We start from the raw sequence: 23208 nt of genomic DNA on the forward strand, positions 1-23208 counted from the left end.
CTCATAAGATAGAGATGAAATAGATGAAAATGAGGTAGTAATCCTGTAGTGATTAAAAGTAAGAAATACTGTACTTACCCCACAAAAGATGTGTTGTCTTTGGTTTGAGTGGCCTAGATACAATAGAAGAGCCTTCTTCATCCTGAGTGGACCTCTTGGAAGTTGTGGTCCTTATCACAGCTAGGAAAAGTTACCTGTTACCCTTTGAGGCATGCACATCTGACCATAGCCTGCTTTTGCCTTTCTGCAAAAAGCCGAAGCAGGGGAGTGATCAAGAGTGTGGTGCTCTGGTGTGTTATATTGAGCTCTTTTTTAAATCTCTTTTTTGGTAAAATTACCAGCTTGTTAGATGAAGGGAATGCTGTGGATATAGTGTATCTTGATTTCAGTAAGGGCTTTGATAGGGTTCCCCATGACATTCTTGCAAACAAGCTAGTGAAATGTGGGCTAGACAAAGTAACTGTTACATGGATTTGTAATTGGTTGACCGACCGAACCCAAAGGGTGCTCAACAATGGCTCCTTTTCATCCTGGAGAGAAGTGACCAGTGGGGTCCCACAGGGTTCTGTCCTGTCTTTATCAATGACTTGGATGACAGAATTGGGGGCATACTTATCAAATTTGCAGATGATACCAAATTAGGAGGAGTAGCTAATACCCCAGAGGACAGGATCAAAATTCAAAATGACCTTAATAGATTAGAAAGCTGGGGCAAAGCTAGCGAAATGAATTTCAACACAGAGAAATGTAAGGTACTGCACTTAGGGTGGAAAAATGAAATGCACCGATATAGGATGGGTGTCACCTGGCTGAACGAGACTACATGTGAAAGGGATCTGGGAGTCCAAGTAGACCACAAATTGAACAGTGCGATGCAGCAGCTAACAAGGCCAATGCGATTTTAGGCTGCGTCAATAAAAGTATAGTGTCTAGATCAAGAGAAGTAATAGTGCCACTGTATTCTTCTTTGGTCAGGCCTCACCTGGAATATTGTGTCCAGTTCTGGGCCCCACAATTTAAAAAGGATGTGTAGAAACTGGAGTGTGTCCAAAGCAGGGCGACTAAAATGGTGAAGGGTCTGGAAACCATGCCCTATGAGGAAAGACTTAGGGGGCTGGGGATGTTTAACCTGGAGAAGAGAAGGTTAAGAGGTGATATGATAGCCCTGTTTAAATATTTGAAGGGATGTCATATTGAGGAGGGAGCTAGCTTGTTTTCTGCTTCTCCAGAGACCAGGACCCGGAGCAGTGGATGCAAGCTCCAAGAAAAGCAATTCCACCTCAACATTAGGAAGAACGTCCTGACAGTAAGGGCTGTTCGACAGTGGAACACACTCCCTCGGAGTGTAGTGGAATCTCCTTCCTTAGAGGTCTTTAAGCAGAGGCTGGATGGCCATCTGTTGGGGATGCTTTGATTGAAATTTCCTGCATGACAGGGGGTTGGACTGGATGGCCCTTGTGGTCTCTTCCTACTCTATGATTCTATGAGCTTGATGGGTACCAGATCTTGCCTGAAGCAGTCCTTTCCTGTTAATTTGGGATTTCCTGAGGCCCAGTCTGCTGCCCTCTACCATTTCCCTAATGAGGAAGAAAAGGATGTGCACATTTTGCATAATCTCTTCTTTCCACTTCAAGCCACTATGAAGGCTGTCCTTCAAAGTGCATTTAACAAATTTAACAGCCAGGGAAAAGAGGTTGGTCTTCTAGTTAAAGGACTGGCCAGTCTAACTCTTCTTTTGAGATTAAGGATCATACAAAGGGAGAGCAGGGATCTTGGGTTTGCCCATCCACACTGAACAACAAACTGAGCAGATGGGCATATAGTTTGCTTGCACATAGTCTTTTCCACTATAATCAGAACTTTTTTTTGTGTGTGAATAGTAGTCATTCTTTCAAAATGTGCTTGTGCGTATGTATCTATGTATCTCTCCATGTGTATAAACTTTTGAAATATGCTTGTGTGTGTGTGCGCACGCAAATTTCTCAGTTTGCTTATGTGTACTAATGTAAATCTTACATAAATATGTGTCTTCCTTCACCCTCACATGTGTGATGCATTTTTTATCTTTTAGAGGTGATTCTAAGTGGCCACCATATTGAGGAGAACATTGGAAGGGCTCTTCTCTTCCAGTTCTTTTCAAATCATTCCCTTAGAAGTCTTTCTTATTAAAAAATGTGGTGGTTTCCTTGAAGGGAAACTCCCTACATTAAATTACGCCAAATGAGAAATCGGGAAACCCAAGACATAAGAGCAGCCTGAGGTAATTTATCTCCAGTGTGTGTTGATTGTTTTCTTGGTGCAGGGCTCTTGTACTTTAAGGGTTTATTATCATTTGCCATGAAGTCAACCTTGACTTAAGCCTACCCTATAAATGAGAGACCTTTGAGAGCTCAGATTTCTTAGCTCAATTAACTGATGTACTCTTAAATTCTGGTAACTGGAAGAATGTTTTATTTTCAGGGTACAATGGGAATCAACTACCCTGCTTGGGTTTTGTAGTCTCAGGGCCATGTTTCCTTTATCAGTCCACTTATTGATAAGTTTTCCTATTTTCCTATGGCCTTCCAACAATTATTGTCTTTTCTAGGAAGTCATGTCTTCTCATGATATGTCCAAAGTACAACGGCCTCAGTTAAGTCATCTTGGCTTCAGTTTAGAGCTCAGGATTGATTTGCTCTAAGATCCATTCATTTATTTTTTCAGTTGTTCATGGTATTCATAGAAGTCTTCTGTAGCACATTTCAGATGAGTTGATTTTCTGTCAACTTTGGGGCTATACAAACAGCCTGTAAGGGGCAGCTCTATGCCGCCCTTTGAAGCGCTGGATTGGGGACACACCCCCAACCTGGTACAAAGGAGCCCCTTGTGTACAGTGCTGTTTGGGTGCTGTGCATGAGCGACATCATCATGGCGCCCGCCGTCTGCTCGGGTGTGCACTGAGATGGCACCCGGGTGCCGGCACAAGGGCTTTGAGCGTGTAAATGCTCAGCCCTCACTGAAGGTCCAAGCTGGCACAAAGTGGCAGTCTGTACACCTTCTTTCCTGTGTTGCTCTTTCCCCTTTGACACTGAAAGAAGAAAATATGGATCCATACCTAATATATATTTATGTTCTGTACAGCTAACAGATAAAGACAATGACTCATTCTTAATGAATTATTGATATTATCTTACATGAGTATGCTGATCATACATTTCCTGCTTGGGGGAAGGGTGCTAGAGAAGAACATTTTGGAAACTGACACATAGCCAATGAAAACAGAGGAGGTGTCATAAGGGAATGCTGGGAGAATTAATAACCTTAAAAGCTAATACAGGAATAGGGGACCCTCCAGCTATAGAGATGGGGGGACTACATCTCCCATCAGCCCCATCCATCATAGGCAGTAATAAGGGATTGTGGCAGCTAATGTTTGGAAGATCAAATATCCCTCACCATCTAGCTGACTGGTTGCTGCCTTCATCTTTCCCCTTCTAACATCTGTCCTTGATATATTTGTAAACATAGCAATATTATGAAAAAGCTGTATGTCTTCAGTATTCTGCCAAACATAACTGGACCTGTACCACCACCCTTCTTGCCAAAAAGCCATCAGAACAATAGATCTAAAAATTGTAAAATGAAACACTGTTAATAAAACCATGAAAAGATAATCACAGTAAAAATGTAAAAAGCCAGTCTCTAGGGATAGATCTCCCCGAACAGCAGAATAACCATGTTTAAAGAATGCCTCTTTGGCTAGTTGATCTTAATTTTTTCTTTGTAAGGGGGAAATTCCCCCTCTGTCCTAACCCCCAGAAATCTAATTAATGATCTGTTCATGGATCCAACCTAGTTTCAACTCTGAGCCGGAAAATCCCCAGCATTCCTGAATCCTGAAACAGGCAGGTTGTGCAAACTGGGAAGTGCTTGAGCTGCGCGGCAAAGTTTGCCTGCAGTGTGAACACAACTTGAAGCTGTGTGGGAAAGGCATGTCTCTGGGGAAGGGGGGAGGATTATCCAGGATTGATTATTTGAAAGAGTCCTTCATCTCTGTCAAATTGAGAGTCCTTCCTCACTGGGGAGAAAAGTGGGAAGCTCAACGCACCTCTTTCTGCCCCAGCGAAGGAGGATCGAGAATTGTTTCTTACCAGGGAGAAACTTCTCCCTTTGCACCTGGTCAACTTAGGAGAAGCAACTGAGTAGCAGGTTGAGCGTTAACTGAGAAGCCTCTTTCCCATGACATTTTTTGCCATAAGGCTGGCATGGGCAAAAAGCTTCTTGCCTACTGCTCGCAGGATGACAGGGTGCAAAGGGAACAGCGACTGAGCAGTCAGCTGAGCAGCACCCAAAAAGCCTCTCACCTTCACAGACTTTTGCCATGACACTAGCACATGCCAGAGGCTTTTTGGTTGCTGGTCAGCTAGCTGCTCAGTTGCTGCACCCAAAGTGACCATGTGCAATGGGAGCAGCAACCATGATTGATTGTTGTGAGTTTGCAGTAGAACAGTTAACCTAATATCGAGGAGTAAACACTAGGGTTGTTGCCCAAGAGGGAAGTGGGTGGTAACCTGAAAAAGTTTGGGGACCACTGGAGTAGGCTTCTGAAGATGTATCTTTTGATTGCCTCTCCTCTCATACTTCCTGAGACAAACACTTTAATGTTTTTTTGTATCATTTCTCCCTTTATCCTGAGGAGATCTTCTGTGTTGCCAACTTAGTCTCTCTTAGAGCACCTATGCACTGTACATTTGTTGAGGTTCCAGTTCTTGCTGTCCAGAGGTATCATTCGGTGCCTTCAGCCTTTCCCAGTGTCATATCCCTATCCTCTAGAAGAATAATTTGATTGATTGCCAAAATCCCAAAAACAGAGCCTGGGAAGGTGCTCTTCAGATGGCCCTTAAAACATACATGCATGAACCCAAAACTACAGTCTCAGCTATCTGTAGCTGTTGAGTGATGAACCAGAACTGGTTGTTTGAACTATGAAAATGTTTTATGATATAAGATTGCATAAACGAAAAACAAGTCTGTGTTCCAACTGGGATTTGGCAATGGATTTTTCCCTAGAAGCAAGTGGCAGCAGGAATTCCATTCACAATGTTTTCTAATTTTGCTCCTAGCCCTGCCTTATTTGCACTTCTGAGATGAGCGAATGCCTTATGCAGCATCCAAGAATAAAGTTTGGCTTTGTGCTACAGTGTGTCTGTTGCAAAGTAGTTCTCATTAGCAAAGCTTGGGAACTTGTTGGCTAGGAAAAAAGTTGTTAGTAGTGCAATTAATAAATTATTCATCTCACAGCTTGCTATCTGGGAAATTCTTGAGGTTTTGGTCCAAAAAAGGAACCTTTCCATGTTCTACTTCATCATGTGAGGTACAACTGGTGGACAATTCCTCAGCCCACATTACCTACACCATATGTAGGGTGTGGGCAACTTGCTGTCCTTCATATGCTATTGGACTAGAGTTCCCATCAGGCTGAGCCAGCATAACCATTGGAGAAGGATAATGGAAGTTGTGTTCCAAGAACCATGGAAAGCTACACATTGCCTATCCTGCATTTAATGCATTTCTGAAAGACCTTTCAAGATTGTTCTTAAAGCATTGCACTGTGGCATTGTTAATGCTTTCAGTACATATCTTTATTTCTATCTTCTTCCCACTTTTCTTAAAGTTCCAGTCCTTACAATAGCCAGAAAGAAGACAAAGCCAATTAACAAATAATGCTACATCAGTAGAAACGTCCACCTCTTAGTGGAACTGTTTGAACATCCTGAATTGCTTAGATTAAATAAATAAATACACTTCCCTATTCATATATCTTAAGCAGTTTAGTACAGTCGTCCCTCCTTATCCACAGATTTTTTTATCTGTGGATTCAAGCATCCCTAGCTTGAAAATATTGAAAAAGCATAAATTCCAAAGAACAAACTTTAATTTTCCATTTTGTATAAGAGACACCATTTTGTTATGCCATTGGATTGAATGAGACTTGAGCAACCATAGATATTGTTATTCACCGGGAGTCCTGGAACCAAACCCCAGTGGATAGCAAGGGCCCACGGTACTTGTTTTGTATATTGTACTTTTCCTCTTTGTGTGACAGCATAGCTGCTTATTTGTACATCTACACAAAACACATGTAGCTCTTTGAAAATAAAAGGGAGGAGAAAATAAAATAAAATATGAGGGTATTTCTTGTTTCTCATCAAGAGATCACAGCAAGCTGTTCTCCCCCTTCCCCCGCTTTTAATGTTAAGACTTGCTCTCTGTAAATCTTTTTCTCGTATACAGTGGACCCTTGTTATAAGCTGGGGTTTGGTTCTAAGATCCCCCGTGTATAAAAAAAATCTGTGTATGCTCAAGTCCCATTAAATATAATGACATAACAAAATGGTATCCCTTATAAAAAATGGAAAATAAAGGTTTGATATTTGAAATTAATACTGGATGCTTGAATCTGTGTATAAAAAATCCATGTATAAGAAGGGCCGACTGTACTTTTAAAAAAAAAAAAGCATTGCTAGATTTTTCTCTTGCTACTACATGCTCCCTCTTCAGGGATGAAGTTGACATGACCATCAATTGATCTGTTCTAATGTCACAGTCAGATTGTAAAGGACTGGGCTGTAAACATTAAGAAAATGGAGCACACAGGTCTCGTCCTCTGCAGTGAAGCTTTCTTCATGCTACCACTGAATTAATCACAAGCATAAGGGAGTTAACTACCATTGTTTTTCAGCAAGGTTGAAAATTGTGCAGCCCTCTGGATCTTGTGAAACTTCAGTTCTCAGAATTCATAACCATTAGCCAGAGATGCTGGGCATTGCACCTGGATGACTACATGAATATCTGCTTTATGGTGTTGTGAAAGTCTCACAACACAGTCTGAAAGTGTTGTGAGAAAACTGGAGCTACACCAGATGTGGGAATGCTCACATTTGTATTCTGTACAACTATGGTTCCCAGTGCATGGGAAAACCTCAGTAGGGAGGCAGAGACATTCTCCCCAGGAGACGTTAGTCCTACTGCCAAGGTTGCTGAGAACAAGGATTATCATGTGCCACTATCTAGCTTTATAAAAATGAAACACCTTGATTATCTTTTGAATAGCTCCTGCCTTATTTTCCTGATGCTGCAGGCTCAGTGTGAACCTAAAAAGCTGTGACCTCTTGCTACTGTTCAAGTGTAATAAAACATCTGGTGTGATAACATGTTAATCATGCTACCTTTTTGAAATCTACTGTTTTCCTAGGCCTGGAAAGTTGTGCAGAGCTGCAGTTAATTATTGTTTTTTGAAAGTATGATTTCAAGGGGGGCAAAAAGCAAAGCAAGAAAAAGCTTATCTTCCTTTTCTTTCTGAGTGTGAATTTTTGTTTGTTTATCTACTGGAGCAAAACTTGGAATTTAGAATCCAAAAAGTAATTGTCTCTATTTTGCTGCCTTTGCTTCCATAATCTGCTACTGCTCCACAGCAGTTTCTAAAGAGTAGCTTCTCTGTCCTTCTGATCCTAATCAGTTAGGGATCATAAGGAGGGGATGTGTAGTAACAGAACCAATTAGTTTTGAGTACATCAAGGATAGAGAAAGTGTGGTGCATGGGCTACATGAAGCCCCCATATCCCATTTTTGCAGCCCCCATGGTTTCTTGGGTTCCCCATTAAAAAGAAAAAAACTTAACACAATTTTCAGGCATCTTTCTCAACCAAACACTGAAACCATGTACCAGTGTAGTGGTTTGTCTTCTCCCCATAACTTGCCTATTTGGCACCAAATCAGTCCAGAGTGACATGGCACCATGTCCATTGTGTCAGGAAGCATAGATGGGGCCTTTGGGAAGGGGTTGCAAAAGCAAAAATTGGTCACCATCCCCCTTGCACAGTTGTCCTCCCTGGCTGCGTATGAGTGCAGATTGCCCTCACTCTAAAGCCTTAAACCAACTCTTTGAACACCATACCATTCCAGACACACCTGGCCTTGTCTGATTTTGCAGGCGAAGTAGGGGCATGCCAAGATAATAACTTGGATAGGAAACCATTGATTAATACCAGGAATCTTCATATAGGGCTAGGAAGAAAATCCTGCTTAGAGCCCGGGAAAGCCACTCCTGCTGGACTAGATGGACCAATGCTTTAGTTCATTATAAGGTAGCTTCCTATGCAGTTGAATTTGAATGTGCATCAAAATATGATTCAGGCATTTATCTTGTACAGAGGGCAGTCAAATGTCCAGGAGAAATGTCAAATGTCCAATTCAGGGAGCTTGCAAAACAAGGTGATCACAGTGTACATGATTGTTCTGTGTATTCCTAAGATGTTAATTAAGAAATTAAAAACATTTAAGTATACACTGGTTTATGGTTAATAGTTCTGGAAACTATATCATATCTGTAAACCAATAAAAATTAAAAAAAATAGTTCTGGAAACTGTGGTCTCTGTATGCTTGAAAAGAAACACTAAAATACGAGATGTAGATGAGGATGTTTGCCTCATTTTTGTCAGATGTCTAGTTGTTCTCACCAATTTATGTGGCTTGCTCTGGAAAGGCTAACCTTTTGACCTTTTGTTTCAGGTGCGGGTATCTGGAAATTGGGTAATTAAACAACCATGGAAGGCAAGGGGCCTTATCGTATCTATGACCCTGGTGGGCGGACCTACGAAGAAGAATCTGCTGCCTTTAAGCATCTGGTAGAAGAAAATACCAAGCTGAAAGAGAAGATGCAGGGGATTAAATCTCTAGGTAACGGTGAGGACAAGATGAAAGTGGAATATTACCAATTGTCTCTTGGTGGTTGTGGGCATCTGTGAAATTCTAGCCTTTGTGACAAATTGCAAGAAACTTGCTTTTTAAATTCTTTAGCGTTAAATCCACCAATATCAGGCATACCTTGAAAGCTCATTTATTACAGCAGATGTTCTTCCCTATGGAACAAGCTGTTTCTGTAGTGGTCAGGCCAGATACTTGTACAGTGGACCCTTGTTATATGCTGGGGTTTGGTTCCAGGATCCCCCGTGTATAACAAAATCCATGGATTCTCAAGTCCCATTAAATATAATGACATACTGTAGCAAAATGGTGTCCCTTATAAAAAATGGAAAATCAAGGTTTGATATTTTAAATTTATACTTTTTTCGAACATTTTCAAACCGTGGATGCTTGAATCCGTGTATAAAAAATCTGTGTATAAGAAGGGCCGGCTGAAGATTAAAAGTGTTAATATTTTGGTTCACCTTACTGGCAGGCTGGCAATTCAGATAATTGACTGCCCATGGATTGCCACACCCCATATTATTCAGTGGTGGTACATGCACACAAATGTGTGGACATGTGCATGTGTGGACAGGGACATGTTACTGCCCACTGAATAATATAGGTATGACTATCCAAATTTTCCCATCCACAGGTGTGTGTGTGCGGGGGCAGAACCAACCATCCCAGGGTCCATTGCATGAATAGTTAGAGCAGGGGTTCCCAACCTTTTTGACGTGCAGAGCCCTTATTTCTGTGGTGGAGCCCCTAAGAGGCCTACCCTACGTCTTACAAGTTAATGGTGTTTAGGAGTATTTATAAGAACATATTCCTCTTCTTTAATTTCATTCAATTTTTATTTCTTTCATTTTCCTGGCGTGGCTGTGGAGCACCTGGGAAGTGCATGCAAAGCCCTAAGGGCTCCTCAGAACACATGTTGGAAACCCCTGAGCTAGAGGATTAATTGCATCTAAGCTAGTGGTTCTCAGCCTTTTTAATGCTGCGACCCTGTAATACAGTTCCTCATGTTTGGGTGACCCCCAACCATAACACTATTTTTGTTGCTACTTCATAACAGTAATTTTGCTACTGTTTTCCAATGGTCTTAGGCGACCCCTATGAAAGGCTGTTCGACCTCCAAAGGGGTCGCGATCCACAGGTTGAGAATTGCTGATCTAAGCATTTCCATGAAAGCTGCCTAAGGGCTGCTTCCTCTATTGCTTCAGTAAAAAGCCCTGCTCTGTGCTGATGCGTCATGATACTGCTGTTTCCTGGGGTCTCAAAAGGTTGTCTCCAGTGTATGTTCCCATCAGGTGAAGGGAGAAGATAGTTCAGGTTGATTAGGAGTAGATTGACAAAGGATTTGTAATAATAGAAAGCCAAAGTGAAATTATGGTTTTTATAATTAAATAATTCTGTGTTGTATTTGTTTTTTTGTTTAGTTTGTTTTTGTAAATAAACTTGGATATTCTACAAATTACAGGGGCCTCACCAGTAAAAATGGAAGTATTAAATGGATGTAGTTGCTCACATCTTTACTGCTGTACTGACCAAATTAAAAGCTTTCTGTTGGAATTCCTGATTCAGGGGAATTTCTGGTGTTGGTTGGCATTTTTGAAGACAATGTATGATGGCTTGTAATGAGCAGTAGGTAACTCACTCCATTTCTCCCACTCCAGCCACAAATTTTTAATGGTCTCTTGATTAGTGGATTTCGGAGTTTTTGCAAAAAGATACACACAAAGAGCCCTGGTGGTGTAGTGGTTAAAATGATTGTACTGCAGCCACAAGATTGTGAATTCGATCCCATGGAGCTCCAAGGTTGACTCAGCCATCCTTTTGTAGGTTGACGAAGTACCTCAGCTTGTTGGGGTCAATTAGCTTACAGATTGGTGTTGAGTTCCTTGATAAGTGGTATAGAAATGTACATGCTATCCTACAAAGTAGATCCCTCGAACCCCAAAATCTTCCAGCCCAGATACATAGACTCTTGCATACCTGTTGGGTGTTCATTGGATGGGAACTTTTGTCTATGTTATGGCAGCTATTAACATCAATAGAGATAAGGACTTTTCAACAGTGCTGCTCATATAAAGTGCTGGATTTTCATAGCTTGAAAAAACTACTTTTTTGAACTTTTTAACTTCCAAAATTCTCCAAACAGCACAGCTAGACTGAGCCACAAAGTTGTAGTATGACATGATGAATCATTTATTGCTTCCAGAAATCTATGCATAAGCCTTCTTAAACTGTGAGATACTCCTTAATAGCTTATTCCATCTCAGCAATGTTTGTCTCAACAGTGTTTCTTCCAGCTTCTGTGCTTATGTTTTGGATCAATTGTATTTAAGATGAGAGGCACATTATTAGTTGTTATTAATGTTGTTGTTGTTGTATACCTTCAAGCAATTTCTGACCTATGGTGACTCTAAGGTGACATGAGGTTTTGTTTTGTTTTTGGCAAGTTTCTTCAGAGAGGGTTTACCATTGCCATCCTCTGAGGCTGAGAGATTGTGACTTGTCCAGTAGGTTTACATGGCTGAGCAAGAATTTTCAAACTCTGGTCTCCAGAATCACAGTCCAACACTCAAATCAATTACTTTACTTTTATTAAAGCTTTTTAAAAAGTAGATAATTATTCATATTGTCTGGCCTAAGGCTGCATTTTCTTTGTGTCTCCCAAAGCTTTTATCAATGCATATTAACTACTAAATGAGTTGGACTGTGTCCAGTTAGTTTAATGGTTTGGAGCTTAATTCTGTGTGAGTGGTTTCCTTTAAAAATTTTTATAGTGATTTATAGCTTAGCAAGCCAAGAAAGAAAAGAAAAAAGGTTGGTGTTAAATCTGAATTAGGCATGTAAAGTAAAATTGTGCTGCGGCACTAAGATCCCTTTGTGTCTTATTTGTCTGCTCTGAACACTGGTGCATAAGTTCATTTGACTACTGTGCTTCATACACAGCAGTATGTAGCAAAAGTCCCTCCAGGTATGTTGGACTACCCTTGTTGGTGGGAGAAGATGGTAGTCCAGTGCATTTACAGCCTTCCCTTTCACTGCTGAGGAAAACTGATGCACACATTCTTTTTCTTTATGAGGAGATAGGAAAAGGGCCAATAACATATAATGCAGTCATTGGAAATGACATTCTGAGAAGTTAAAGATAGGATGTTAAGCTGTTGATGGATCTGACAGTTGTATTGATGGAAAGAAAGGTATGTTAAGTCATGCCCTTGTTGTTTTCCAGGGGAGCTGTTGGAAGAATCTCAGTTAGAAGCATCCAGATTACGACAGAAGGTGGAGAATCTAGTGAAGGACAATGAAATTCTCAGGTCAACCTCCTCTCTTGAAAAACTTACTGAATTAGCAGGTATGCACAACTAGTGCACATCCGCTAGTATTTTGGCAATGTGTATTTCTTTGCAAGGTGAGGTTGGGGAGAGTTATACAGTGGAGTTTGTTTCTAGAATCCTTTCTGGGTACCAAAATCAGTGGATGCTCAAATCCCATTGTACACAGTGGCATAGTATAATGGTAGAATTTAGAGACATAGCCATGTTAGTCTGGAATATCTGTAAGGGGATTTTGTCACACCTTTGAGACTAACTGCATGCATACATTTCAAGATGTGGGTGGTTGAATCTGCAGTATCCATGGATACAAAGGGGTGACTGTATTTGGGAAAAAGAAGAATTGAAATTGTGTGAAGGGAGGCATCTGTATGGGCAACAATGTCTGTCACAGATATGCCATGCTGCGTTAATTTTTTAAAATAGACACACTGTGTCTACATGAAAAAGAGTAAATCATTATTGAAAAACGTGTAAACCTAGAGTACAATCTTAGTTTTATTTGTTCTAAGTAGAGCTTGAAAACATTATGTGCTTGGATTACAGTTTCAGTGGTTATGCTGGTTGGGGGATATTATGAGAAAAGCAACTTTTCTGAGCTCTGCTTAGAATGAGCAAAGCTAGTTCTAATTTAAGAGGTTTTCCGTGGAGTTCACATCTTCTCAGTTGAGATAAGGACTATAGGTAATCTGTAGAATATATGTTTTACGTACAGAGGTCCTGGGTTTAATCTTTTACCTCTCCAGTTAAAAGGATTTCAGGCAGCAGGTGATGATTTATGATGGGAAATGCCTCTCCTAGAAAGCTGTGCCAGCCAGAATAGAGATACTGCATTGTAGAGGGATGAGTAGTCTGAATTGATAAAAGGCAGCTTTCTGTGGCCTAAACCCCTCAAAGCAGCTTTATTTGTGTGCCTTCAAGTTGTTTCTGTTTTATGGAAATCTTAAGACAAACCTGTCATAGGTTTTCTTGGTAAGATTTGTTCAGAAGGAGTTTGACTTTGCCTTCCTCTCAGGCTGAGGGAGTGTGACTTGCCCAGGGTCACCCAGTGGATTTTCATGGCCCGATTTGAACCTTGAACTTTTTGCCCAAACCACTACTCTATGCTGGCTCTCTGAAGTCCCTACTGAAGTTTTAACCATAGTGTATGTGTGTATTTAGTTTCACTTGTAAGAAGAAGGAAAAAAACCAGCAATCAGTCAGTGCCAGAAATATGAAACAGATGTTGTTGGACAGCAAATCCCAGTCTTCCTTACTGTTGACTATGCTAGCTAGTACTGATAGGAGTTGCATTCTAACAATATCTGGAGGGCACACTTGATTTGTACATTTAATACATACCTTACAGCAAGTGCTCAACATGGATTAGAGGTTTCACCAAATCACCATTGCTGCAAGCTCCCCTGTCCCATTTTCCATCACCAGGAGGTAATCCCATCTTTAGCTCAGTGAGACAACACTGAAAATAAGATTAGATGTTTCCCTAGGACATTGAGCAGAGGATATTCCACTTCCTTCTTTGATCAGGTTTCTCCAGTCAGTTGATCACTATCTTATACTTGAGATCACAGTCAATGGGAGGGCAAATCCTTCTTTCTATTATCATTTAGTCATCCTTCAGTGTCAAGACTCTTATAAGTACAGTGTGTCCCCTCCATGTGTTCAGTGTAGTGTACTCCCAAGTAAGTGTGCATAGTATAGACTGCATGCAGTCTTTCATGTTCCTGGAATCTTTAACTACAACAGCTTTCTTAATTTTTGTGTGTCTGTTTTCTTGATTATTCTAATATAGTACTATTCTCATTTTTGTTGTAAGGGATTTTGGACGTCAGCTCCCAGAATCCCAGACTATTGGCCAACATGGCTGAGGCTTATGGGACAGTTTGGGAACCACTGTTTTAGACTTTTTGATGTATTAGTTTGTTTTAATACAAATTAAAATATTGAATTTTTTTTAGTCATGTCAGTTGAGTACAAGAAGCTAATAGTGGTTATCTGAAGGTTGAGTTTTCTGCTAGAAACATCCCAGAATCTATTTCCTGTAATGTAGGTGATTAGAACTCAAATCCTGCTGCACCATCTATTATTTACCTTCTCTTTGCTGTCCATTTCTTTTCCATGTATTTATTTGTTTATTTGTTATAGTTTTCCCCTCACCCTGTCTTTCCTCTGGTGAGCTTAAGGCAGTGCATATGGATTTCTTCTATATCAGGTTATTTTCACTACAAAGGTCTTCTGCCTTTATCTTTTTGCTGCAAAAATCACTTCTTTGAGATGAGAAGAAAGTGTGTGAAAACACAGGAAGGTGGGGCATGCACTTAAAATGTTCACTGAAAGCACTTCCTTTACAGGAGAGATCCCAGAACTTTGTTCTTCCTCAGACGTTCCGGATGAAGATAAGAAGGAAATGGAAAAAGCCACACAGAAGCCATCTTCCAGTGTAAGAAATATTTGCTACAAGCGGCTCTAGAAGTCTTAATGACCAGCTAATTTCCCCATCTTTCCCCATCCAACTATTCTGAGATGTGGATCATTTATGGATATCATTTTACAGGTGCAAAACTGAGGTCAAAAAATGACTTGACTAGAGCCATTCAGTGGTAACACTGAAGTTACAGACTATGTCTTTCCCTCATCATCCATACTGCATTTGCTAAAATCGTACAGATCTGTGATATGCTAAAGGATCTGATATGTTGTCCCTGTATTGCCATGCTCCATTAGATGGCATTTGTCACAAGGGGAATGACTCTTTGCCCATCATTTTGTTTTAACAAATAATAAACTGGCTCTTTGATTTTAGATATTATTTAATAACACTGGAGCTCCATCTTACTTCGTAGCATGGAAAGCTACTATTTGGCAATATAAGGCAGATCTTCACTGTTCTCTTTGAGTGGCTAAAATGTTGCAATATTGCCCACTGGATCTTTTTAGATCTCTAAAGTAGGCACCAGCTCAAAGAAAACAGTGAAGATCTGCCTTATATTGCCAAATAGTAGCTTTCCATGCAACAGCTTAAAACTTCAGTTCAGTCTAATGAAGGATAAAATTCCTTTCTCTAAGACTGGACTCAATGCTCTGCATTGAAAGGTTTGGAACCAAAACTGAGCTGTTCAAAAATAAGGAGAGGTATTGTCATATCTTTGGGAAATTCTAAGGTTTGAAGTAGTACACAAAGCACATCCTTTAAAAGAAAATAGCTTAGTGAGGATTGGATGGCCTCGGTGTGATATGCTATTTGAATTGTCAGTTGTGGAAAAAATATGGAAAAACCAGGATGAGGAAATGTGAGACAGATTACATAAGCAGCTTATTCTTCTTACAGTTTATACTTGGAGTGAGAAACTTTGAACAGTATGGGGGCCATTTTCTATACAGGCACTAAAACCATCCCACAAAATCAGAAGTAACTAGGAGGCAATTCCTGTTCTTTTAAAAAAATAAGCTTATTTCCCCCAAGGCAGATCCAGTGTGTTGTCATGGTTTGTGCGTTGACTATGACACTGGAGACTAGGATTTGAATTGCCACTCAGCCATGAAAACCCACTGGGTGACCTTTGGCAATTCACACTTTCTCAGCCTTGGAGGAAGGCAAAAGCAAACTCCCACTGAACAAATCTTGCCAAGAAAACCCTATGATAGATTCATCTTAGGATCAAATATAAGTCAGAAACAGCTTGAAGGCACATAACATTAATAGAAGATAGTGCTAAAACAAGATGTTGAGGGAGGTTGTTTCTTAGTCTAGAAGAGAATTGTGCCCACTAGAGACGTCATCCATTAGGATGAGTCACAAGAGTCATTTTTTTCAGTTTATTGGGAAAATGTGAGGGGAATGCTTTTGGAATGCAAAAATGGCTTTAGGAGCTATATACATGTTGTGGGCCATATGATATCCATCCCTGTCTTATAGTCTTATTGAGGGAAGACATGACTGACTGAAAAAAGGAGGTGGTGATTTACTCCAACATATTTTTGCAGTTTATATTTTCTTCACCTGTTTCTCTTCAATTTGATCCCCAGCACATGTAGCCTAAATAAAACAAAAGTGTTTAGGTTAAACTAAGTAAAACAAATTAATTAATTATAGTTCCCACTAGTTTTGTTTGGAGGAAAACCAGCAGTATTTAGGATATTTGAGTCTTTTTCTTTTGTTTTTTAAAACACATCTATAGGGCTCTTCATCTGAGTTTGAAATTGTGGGAGCTGATGATAAGAGGTCTTCCCAGGACAGCAGCAGGAAATCTGTAAGTTAATCTTTTAAAATGTATATATCCTTTATGTTAACATACAAAAAGAAAAAAGAAATGTTATGTGCTCAGTTTTATGCAGTGTTTTGTGATTTTACAGATGAGAATGAGGACAAGTAGGCAGGGAACCATCCAGAGGGAGAAAGCTGAATAAACCAGCAGACTTAATTGGTATTGCATAAGCAAAGGATAGGCTGCTGCCCTGGAGGTCTTGCAGTCTAATATTCAGCAGTGATCGAGGCAATCAATCAATCACTTCTATTTTTATCTTGCTTTCTCCCCAAGAATGGGACTCAAGCCAGTTTACTGAATCAAGGACCAAATCTGCTCCTCCAGATTGATACATTCCACTGTTGTTGTTGTTTATAAAATGGGGAAAACATCTCCATAAGTTGAATGGCTTTTCTTTATCTTAGTCCATGAATCGGCTGCAGGGAAGTTAATGAATCAGACATAAAAAATTGATCCCCTCCCCACTTCTGTTTTTTCCCTCTTACAGTGAAAATTGTCTTTGTGGGTGGATGGTTAGGTGGATGGGAAATATTTTGTTCGGTCAACTTTCATTCTCAACACTCATCTAGTTTGGCCTGGGATGCTACTTTACAGAGCTGCCATGGGTCCCTTTCTGAAGGAAGGCAGCATACAAACCAAACAAATAAATAAGCACAGTCGTCATTTTCTCCATGTTCTGTGCAGAGGGCCCATAGCCTGTGTAAAGTTCTCAAAGGGGTCTGTGCCGTTCTCAGGGGGGTTGAGAACTGCCATTTGAATTGGAATGGTCTCTAGGTCTTTAGCTGGACCACCAGCTGAGTCAACTTTGTCAGTGGTGAGCTGCCACCCAGAGATGCTATAACCACACAATTGTTGCATGTGCTGTAAGATTTTTTTTTTCACTTGGCCTCTTTCCTGTAACAGGCTAATGGGAACTAGGTAACAGAAAATGTGAGAAGACTAAATGGAAAATGTGAGAGTCAGGAGGGCTCCCCCCTCCACCTTTTAAAATTTCTTCATGTTCTTTTATGCAAAGCTGCATGCTGGCTAGCTACTACTTTGTCCCAAGCTATCTCTGCCTGGGCAGTGAGCCAGCAGAATAGCACAGAATACTTACTGTATGTGTCAGATAGGACTCATTGACACTTCTCAGGATAGGGGCGGGGAAAACCCTTTGTGAAGTAATTGTCCAGAATTCTTAAAATGGGATGTTGCTCTATGCCTGAAGTATTGTGTGTTTTCAGCAGTTGCCTCAAGTACTAAGTTTTCAGAGTTTTTTCATATCATGAATGAGTATGAGATCTGCTATTCTGTTCACTTCTTGAACCTATTGAATCTCAGTCTTCCACAACCAGGTGCACTCCAAGTCTTTTGGCCTATAGCTCCCATCGCCCATTGACACCCTATCCTATTTGGAGAGTACTAAACTGAACAAAACTTACTTATCTTAATTGATATCCAAAAGTATCCTGTTTATTCACACCAGTGGGTATGTGCCACCCTTCCTGAGGAGTTTCCTTCTTACAAACACTCCCAGTAGAAAGTGAGGAGGCAGTTCTCACATTATGTTCTGCTTTCCCTGGCAACCTGAAAATCCTTTGGAAGTGAGGAGGGGCTGTATTAAATCACAAAATCAGCCAAACTGGCCCCCCTCACCCTCCTGTTAGCAAGATTTCAGTCCCATCCAGGACATACCTTTCTATTAGGTTGAGACTCCTGTCTCATATCATGTAGTGTGAAGGACATTGAATCCCAACCATTAATCCCACCACTAGAATAGCTTTTGTCACCACTACAGAGGGCCTTGCTTCCTTCTCTCTGCTGTGGCAAATGCACCAAGCGAGCGGCTGTAGGCATGTTCTAGTGAGGTGCACTAGCTGTCTTTCAGTAGAGAAACAACCGCATGGTTTTCCAGCGATGGAGAGAAGGCATCCTTGATGTATGGGTTAGACCCTGTGGCTCGCTCTAGGTCAGGCAGGAAGTAGACAAAACTTTAGAGGCGTGTCCACAGGATAGGACTAACCCCCAAAGCAAGTTTCAGTTTCGCTTCTGCCTCTGCTCTGGTCAGACGCTTTCAGATCAGCTCTGCTGCTTTTCCTCCTCTATTTCTTTCAACAACAAAAACAACAACAACAACTTTATTTCTCTCCTGTTCCTTTTGCCTCTGCCTCCTATCTGTCCCCTCTCCTGTCTCTTTGGACTGCCAGGGGACCAACAACGATGTCAGGGGCTGGGGATCAGGAGGACAGCCCAGGCATGTCCTGTGATTCCCTGAACTTGGCTAGAGAGCAACCCAGTCACTCTCTCAGCCCCTATGAAGACAAAGAGCCTGCTGCTAGGACGGCCAGGGCCAGGTCGGAGGAGGGAGAACCCTCGTCTCCGAACCTACAGGGGCCCCACTGCACCCTCCAGCAAAAGGACCGGACCCAGGCCACATTGGAGGACTCAGAACAGGGTGTGAGTACTACCCCCACCCGACTGGCCCCCCCGCTGCAAGCATTGCCACCGGAGCTCTCCTCCATAATTGCTTCCCTCATCTCTTTCCAAGCTGCAGCTTTATCTGGCCAACAGCCCTGTCCTGCAGCCCTTCCCCTCTCTCTGGGGATGACTGGCACCATTTCAGACCACCGGAGACAGCCTTCCCTCCCTACCTCTCAGCCAGCTCCAGTCCAGTGCATCCCTGCCTCTGCCCAGAGAGCCCCAACCAGGACAAGGTCTTCCTCTTCCTCCTCTCCAGTTGCACACTCTTCCCTGGATTCCATCCCTCCCTCTGAAAGGGGAAAATTCACCCCCAGGGAAACTGCCATTAAGCCTCACAAAAAGGGCGGGAAAAGTCTCCCGGGCTCCTCTGCAGCTTCTGCTAAGACAAAAACTAAGCGACCAGCGCCAACTACTGGCCAACAACACAAGTCAAAAAAGCCCAAAGCCTCCATTATTCTGCATTCTTCTGATGATGAGGATGATGCAGAGGACCTTTCAAACAAATTATCTCACAGTGAAGAGGGCTTACTCACCCTTGACGAATTATCTGTTGATGATGATGATGGAGAAGATCCCACACCCTCCTCCAGCAGACTTTTCCCCCAAGAGGACTTTCAAATCCTGTTGAAAAAAGCAATAAAAACTCTTGAGTTGCCTATAAATGCCACCATCCCTCAAACTCAAGACACAGACCTTCCCCAGGGAAAGGGCGACTCCTTCCCACAACCTGGGCCCCCTTCTATCGAGGTCCCCTTTACTTCAGATTTTATGAAGGTTATTAGGGAAGAGTGGTCTAAGCCAGCCACAGCCAGACCAAATCCTCAATCATTCAAAAAAATTTATAACCTTCCCCAATCGGTCATGTCAAAGCTCCAAGTCCCCTTGGTTGATGCTCCCGTTGCAGCTTTGACCACGTCCGCGGTCTACTGCAAAGATGGAGACGATGCCCTAAAAAACCACGAAGACAAAAGAGCCGATTCGGCCTTAAGAAAATCATTTGATGCCTCCTCCACAGCCATCAGGGCTGCATCTACTGTCTCCATTCTCTCCAGGGCCGCTTTTACTTGGGCTAGAGACCTTATCCAAGAAGTACCTAAGGGCAACATTAAATTACGCCAGGGCATCAATAAACTTCTCAAGGTGTTGGCTTTTTCTTCTGATGCTTCTCTTGACATCATGCAACTAAGTGCCAGGGCTCTAGCAGCATCTGTCCCAGTAAGGAGACAGATTTGGCTAAAAAATTGGACGGTTGATGCCAAGTCCAAACAAAACCTCACCATGGCCCCCTTCAGCGGACAAAAACTATTTGGAGACGCACTCGAACCCGTCCTCATAGAAACCAAGGACAATAAAAAAGCCTTACCTTCACTACCCAAAAGAGATGAAAAGCGATCCTTTCGCCAGGGACAGGGTTCCTTTCGCTCATACAAAAACGATCAATCTTCCTTTCGTTCCAGAGACCCTAGGTCCAACAAAAATCAGTGGTCTGACCGAAAGCCATATGGCCGACAACAATACCACTCCCGAGGATTCGGAAGGCCTAACAACTCTTCCAACCAACAACAGGGGCCATCTATCTCCAAACAAAACCGTAATTCCCCCAGAGAATGTCTGGCCGCCACACCTAGTAGGCGGCAGACTTCTACACTTCGCCCACATTTGGGAAGCCTCAACTGCAGACAAATGGGTTCTCACCACACTGAGACACGGTTATCTGATAGACTTTTACAACCTTCCTCACGACCACTTTGTTCCATCACCGATGTCTCAATGTCACAAAAAACACAAGTTGATGTTACAAGCCATAGATCACTTACTACAAATTGGAGCGATAGAACAAGTTCCATCTTCAGAAATATACAAAGGTTGCTACTCTATTTTGTTCATTGTACCAAAAAAGGACGGGTCATGGAGGGCTGTACTGGACCTAAAATGGGTCAACAAATTTGTCAGAAAACGTCGTTTCCGTATGGAAACTCTAAAGACCATCCTAGAGGCCATCAGACCTCACGACTTTCTTTGTTTTCTAGATTTAACTCAAGCCTACCTTCATGTTCCTGTTCACCCTCTCCGCCGATTTCTGAGATTCTCCTACCACCACAACCATTACCAATACAAGGCCCTTCCATTTGGCCTCTCATCAGCTCCTCGGGTTTTTACAAAGATCATGATATCGCTGGTGGCCCATTGGAGACTACAGGGAATCCACGTCCATCCTTATTTGGACGACATCTTAATTCGCTCACCATCACTCCAACAAGGCCGTCAGGATGTCCATCTGGTCCTATCCTCATTGACAAGACATGGTTTTCTGGTCAATCGTGGGAAGAGCCACCTAGAGCCTTGCCAACATATTCTCCACCTCGGGGCGATCATCGATACCCTACACGGCAAGGTATACCTCTCACCAGAAAGAATAAACAAACTTCGTCAGACCATCAACCTCGTGTCCCGCTCTCACTCGACAAACCTTTTACTCCTGGCGAGATTACAAGGCTTAATGATATCAACGATAGACTGCACACCCTGGGCCCGATTTCACTCAAGGCCTCTTCAGTGGTTTTTCCTTCCTCACCAAAAACACATATCCTCAAAGGTCTACAAACGACTGATACTTCCTCACAGAGTCAGACACTCCCTCCTTTGGTGGACTTCTCCCAATCTCAAAACAGGTCGGCCACTCTGGCCTCCTCAAGAACTACAACTGACGACAGATGCCAGTCTGCGGGGCTGGGGAGCCACACTCAACAACTCCTATACACAGGGAAGATGGTCCGTCCAAGAACAAAGCCACAACATAAATCTCCTAGAACTCAGAGTGGTGCGCCTGGCTCTTCTACAATTCTCATCCCTGGTCAAAGGACAACCAGTGTTGATTCGGACAGACAACATGTCAACAAAAGCCCACATAAATCGACAAGGAGGCACAAGATCAAAGTCTCTAATGAGCGAGACAGAGCTTCTTTTCAAGTGGTCACAAACAAATCTCCTCTCGATAAGATCACAACACATCAAGGGGACTCTAAATACGAGAGCCGACTGGCTCAGCAGACAGGACATAGACCAGTCAGAGTGGCAGCTACATCCCCAAGTCTTTCACATGGTGACACACAAGCTCGGAACGCCCCTGGTAGATCTCTTCGCATCGCCCATAAACAATCAACTGCCACGCTTCTTCTCTCGGTTCCTAACTCAAGGAGCGGAACAAATGGACGCTCTACATGCCCCATGGCCAGACGGGATTCTATATGCCTTCCCTCCAACGTCCATGATCAACAAGTGCCTAAAAAAGGCAAGAAAAGAAAGAGCGACAATAATTCTAATAGCCCCATACTGGCCAAGAAGACCATGGTTCTCAGAGATCCTGACAATGGCTCAAGAGTCTCTCAAGCTCCCGCTTCGCCCAGACCTTCTATCCCAGGGTCAGTTTCACCATCCAGATCCAGCCTGGCTCAACCTTCACGCTTGGAGGTTGAACGCCAGAATATGATAAAACAAGGGCTCACGTCTAGGGTGATAGACACCATCATCAATGCTAGACGACCTTCCACCAGACGAATATACGAATATTCTTTCAGATCATTTGCCCGTTGGTGTAAGCTAAACAAACTTTACCCACTCAAGGCATCTGTGAGCTCTCTACTTTCTTACCTCCAAGAAGGACTTGATAAAGGTCTTAAGCCCAACACTCTCAAAAGACAGGTCTCTGCCATCACGTCTGCTTTTCCTCAAAAACACGCTAACAAACTGTCCAACAACTACTATGTCAGAAGGTTTCTTCGAGCAGCCACTCTCATCCGACCTCCCACAGTACACAGATACCCTAACTGGGACCTACACAAGGTACTTTCGGCTCTTACCAAAGCTCCGTTTGAACCACTAAAAGACATAGACTTAAAATTCCTTACCTGGAAGGTTCTATTCCTCACAGCCATCACCTCGGCCAAGAGAGTCTCAGAACTTGGCGCCCTGTCCATACGCAAAGAGCTCTGCGTGTTCAGAGAAGACTCTGTGTTGCTAAGACTAGATCCAACGTTTATAACCAAGATAAACTCTACATTCCACAGGTCCCAAGATATCATCCTACCTTCTTTTTGCCCTCAACTCAAAAAAGACTTGGAAAAGACCTGGCATACACTGGATGTTCGGAGGGCTCTCCGCACTTATATTAATAGAACTAAAAGGTTCCGTTTGACTGACAGCCTTTTTATCTCGTTCCACAAAAATTCCATGGGAAAAAAGGTGTCCGTTTCTACACTTTCTCGATGGATCAGGTCCTGCATATCCATGTGTTATACAGATTCTACAAAGCCTCTTCCTGGAACTGTTTTCGCTCATTCTACACGTAGTGCTTCAACCTCGGCGGCACTCTCCACTAATGTCTCTCTAGAAGAGATCTGCAGGGCAG

The 23208-nt window shown here is 42.3% G+C and overlaps 1 protein-coding gene and 1 long non-coding RNA gene across 14 annotated transcripts in view; one reads left to right on the forward strand and one right to left on the reverse strand.

Annotated features, from left to right (window-relative positions):
- TNIP1 (TNFAIP3 interacting protein 1) overlaps window positions 1-23208 on the forward strand; it is an 83140-nt gene that overhangs the window by 20056 nt on the left and 39876 nt on the right. For 6 of the 13 annotated variants that reach the window (XM_089528352.1, XM_089528420.1, XM_089528377.1 and 3 more), the window contains exons 2-5: window positions 8552-8725; window positions 11973-12095; window positions 14427-14515; window positions 16254-16325. In XM_089528352.1, coding sequence (XP_089384478.1) covers window positions 8587-8725; window positions 11973-12095; window positions 14427-14515; window positions 16254-16325 — 423 coding nt within the window. In that variant the 5' untranslated portion in view covers window positions 8552-8586. Of the gene's footprint in view, window positions 1-8551; window positions 8726-11972; window positions 12096-14426; window positions 14516-16253; window positions 16326-23208 lie in introns of those variants that run through there. The other 7 variants (XM_089528370.1, XM_089528382.1, XM_089528425.1 and 4 more) reach the window with 5 other exon arrangements.
- Window positions 18371-19987, reverse strand: LOC149321782 (uncharacterized). Its single transcript, XR_016281606.1, has 3 exons — window positions 19647-19987; window positions 19334-19421; window positions 18371-18427 (listed from the first exon to the last, which is right to left on the reverse strand). It is a non-coding gene; the product is annotated as an uncharacterized LOC149321782 (long non-coding RNA).

The sequence above is a fragment of the Sceloporus occidentalis genome, unplaced genomic scaffold, assembly GCF_023333645.1.
Source record: "Sceloporus occidentalis isolate IW3139 unplaced genomic scaffold, rSceOcc1.0.p SCAF_1, whole genome shotgun sequence".
NCBI lineage: Eukaryota > Metazoa > Chordata > Lepidosauria > Squamata > Phrynosomatidae > Sceloporus > Sceloporus occidentalis.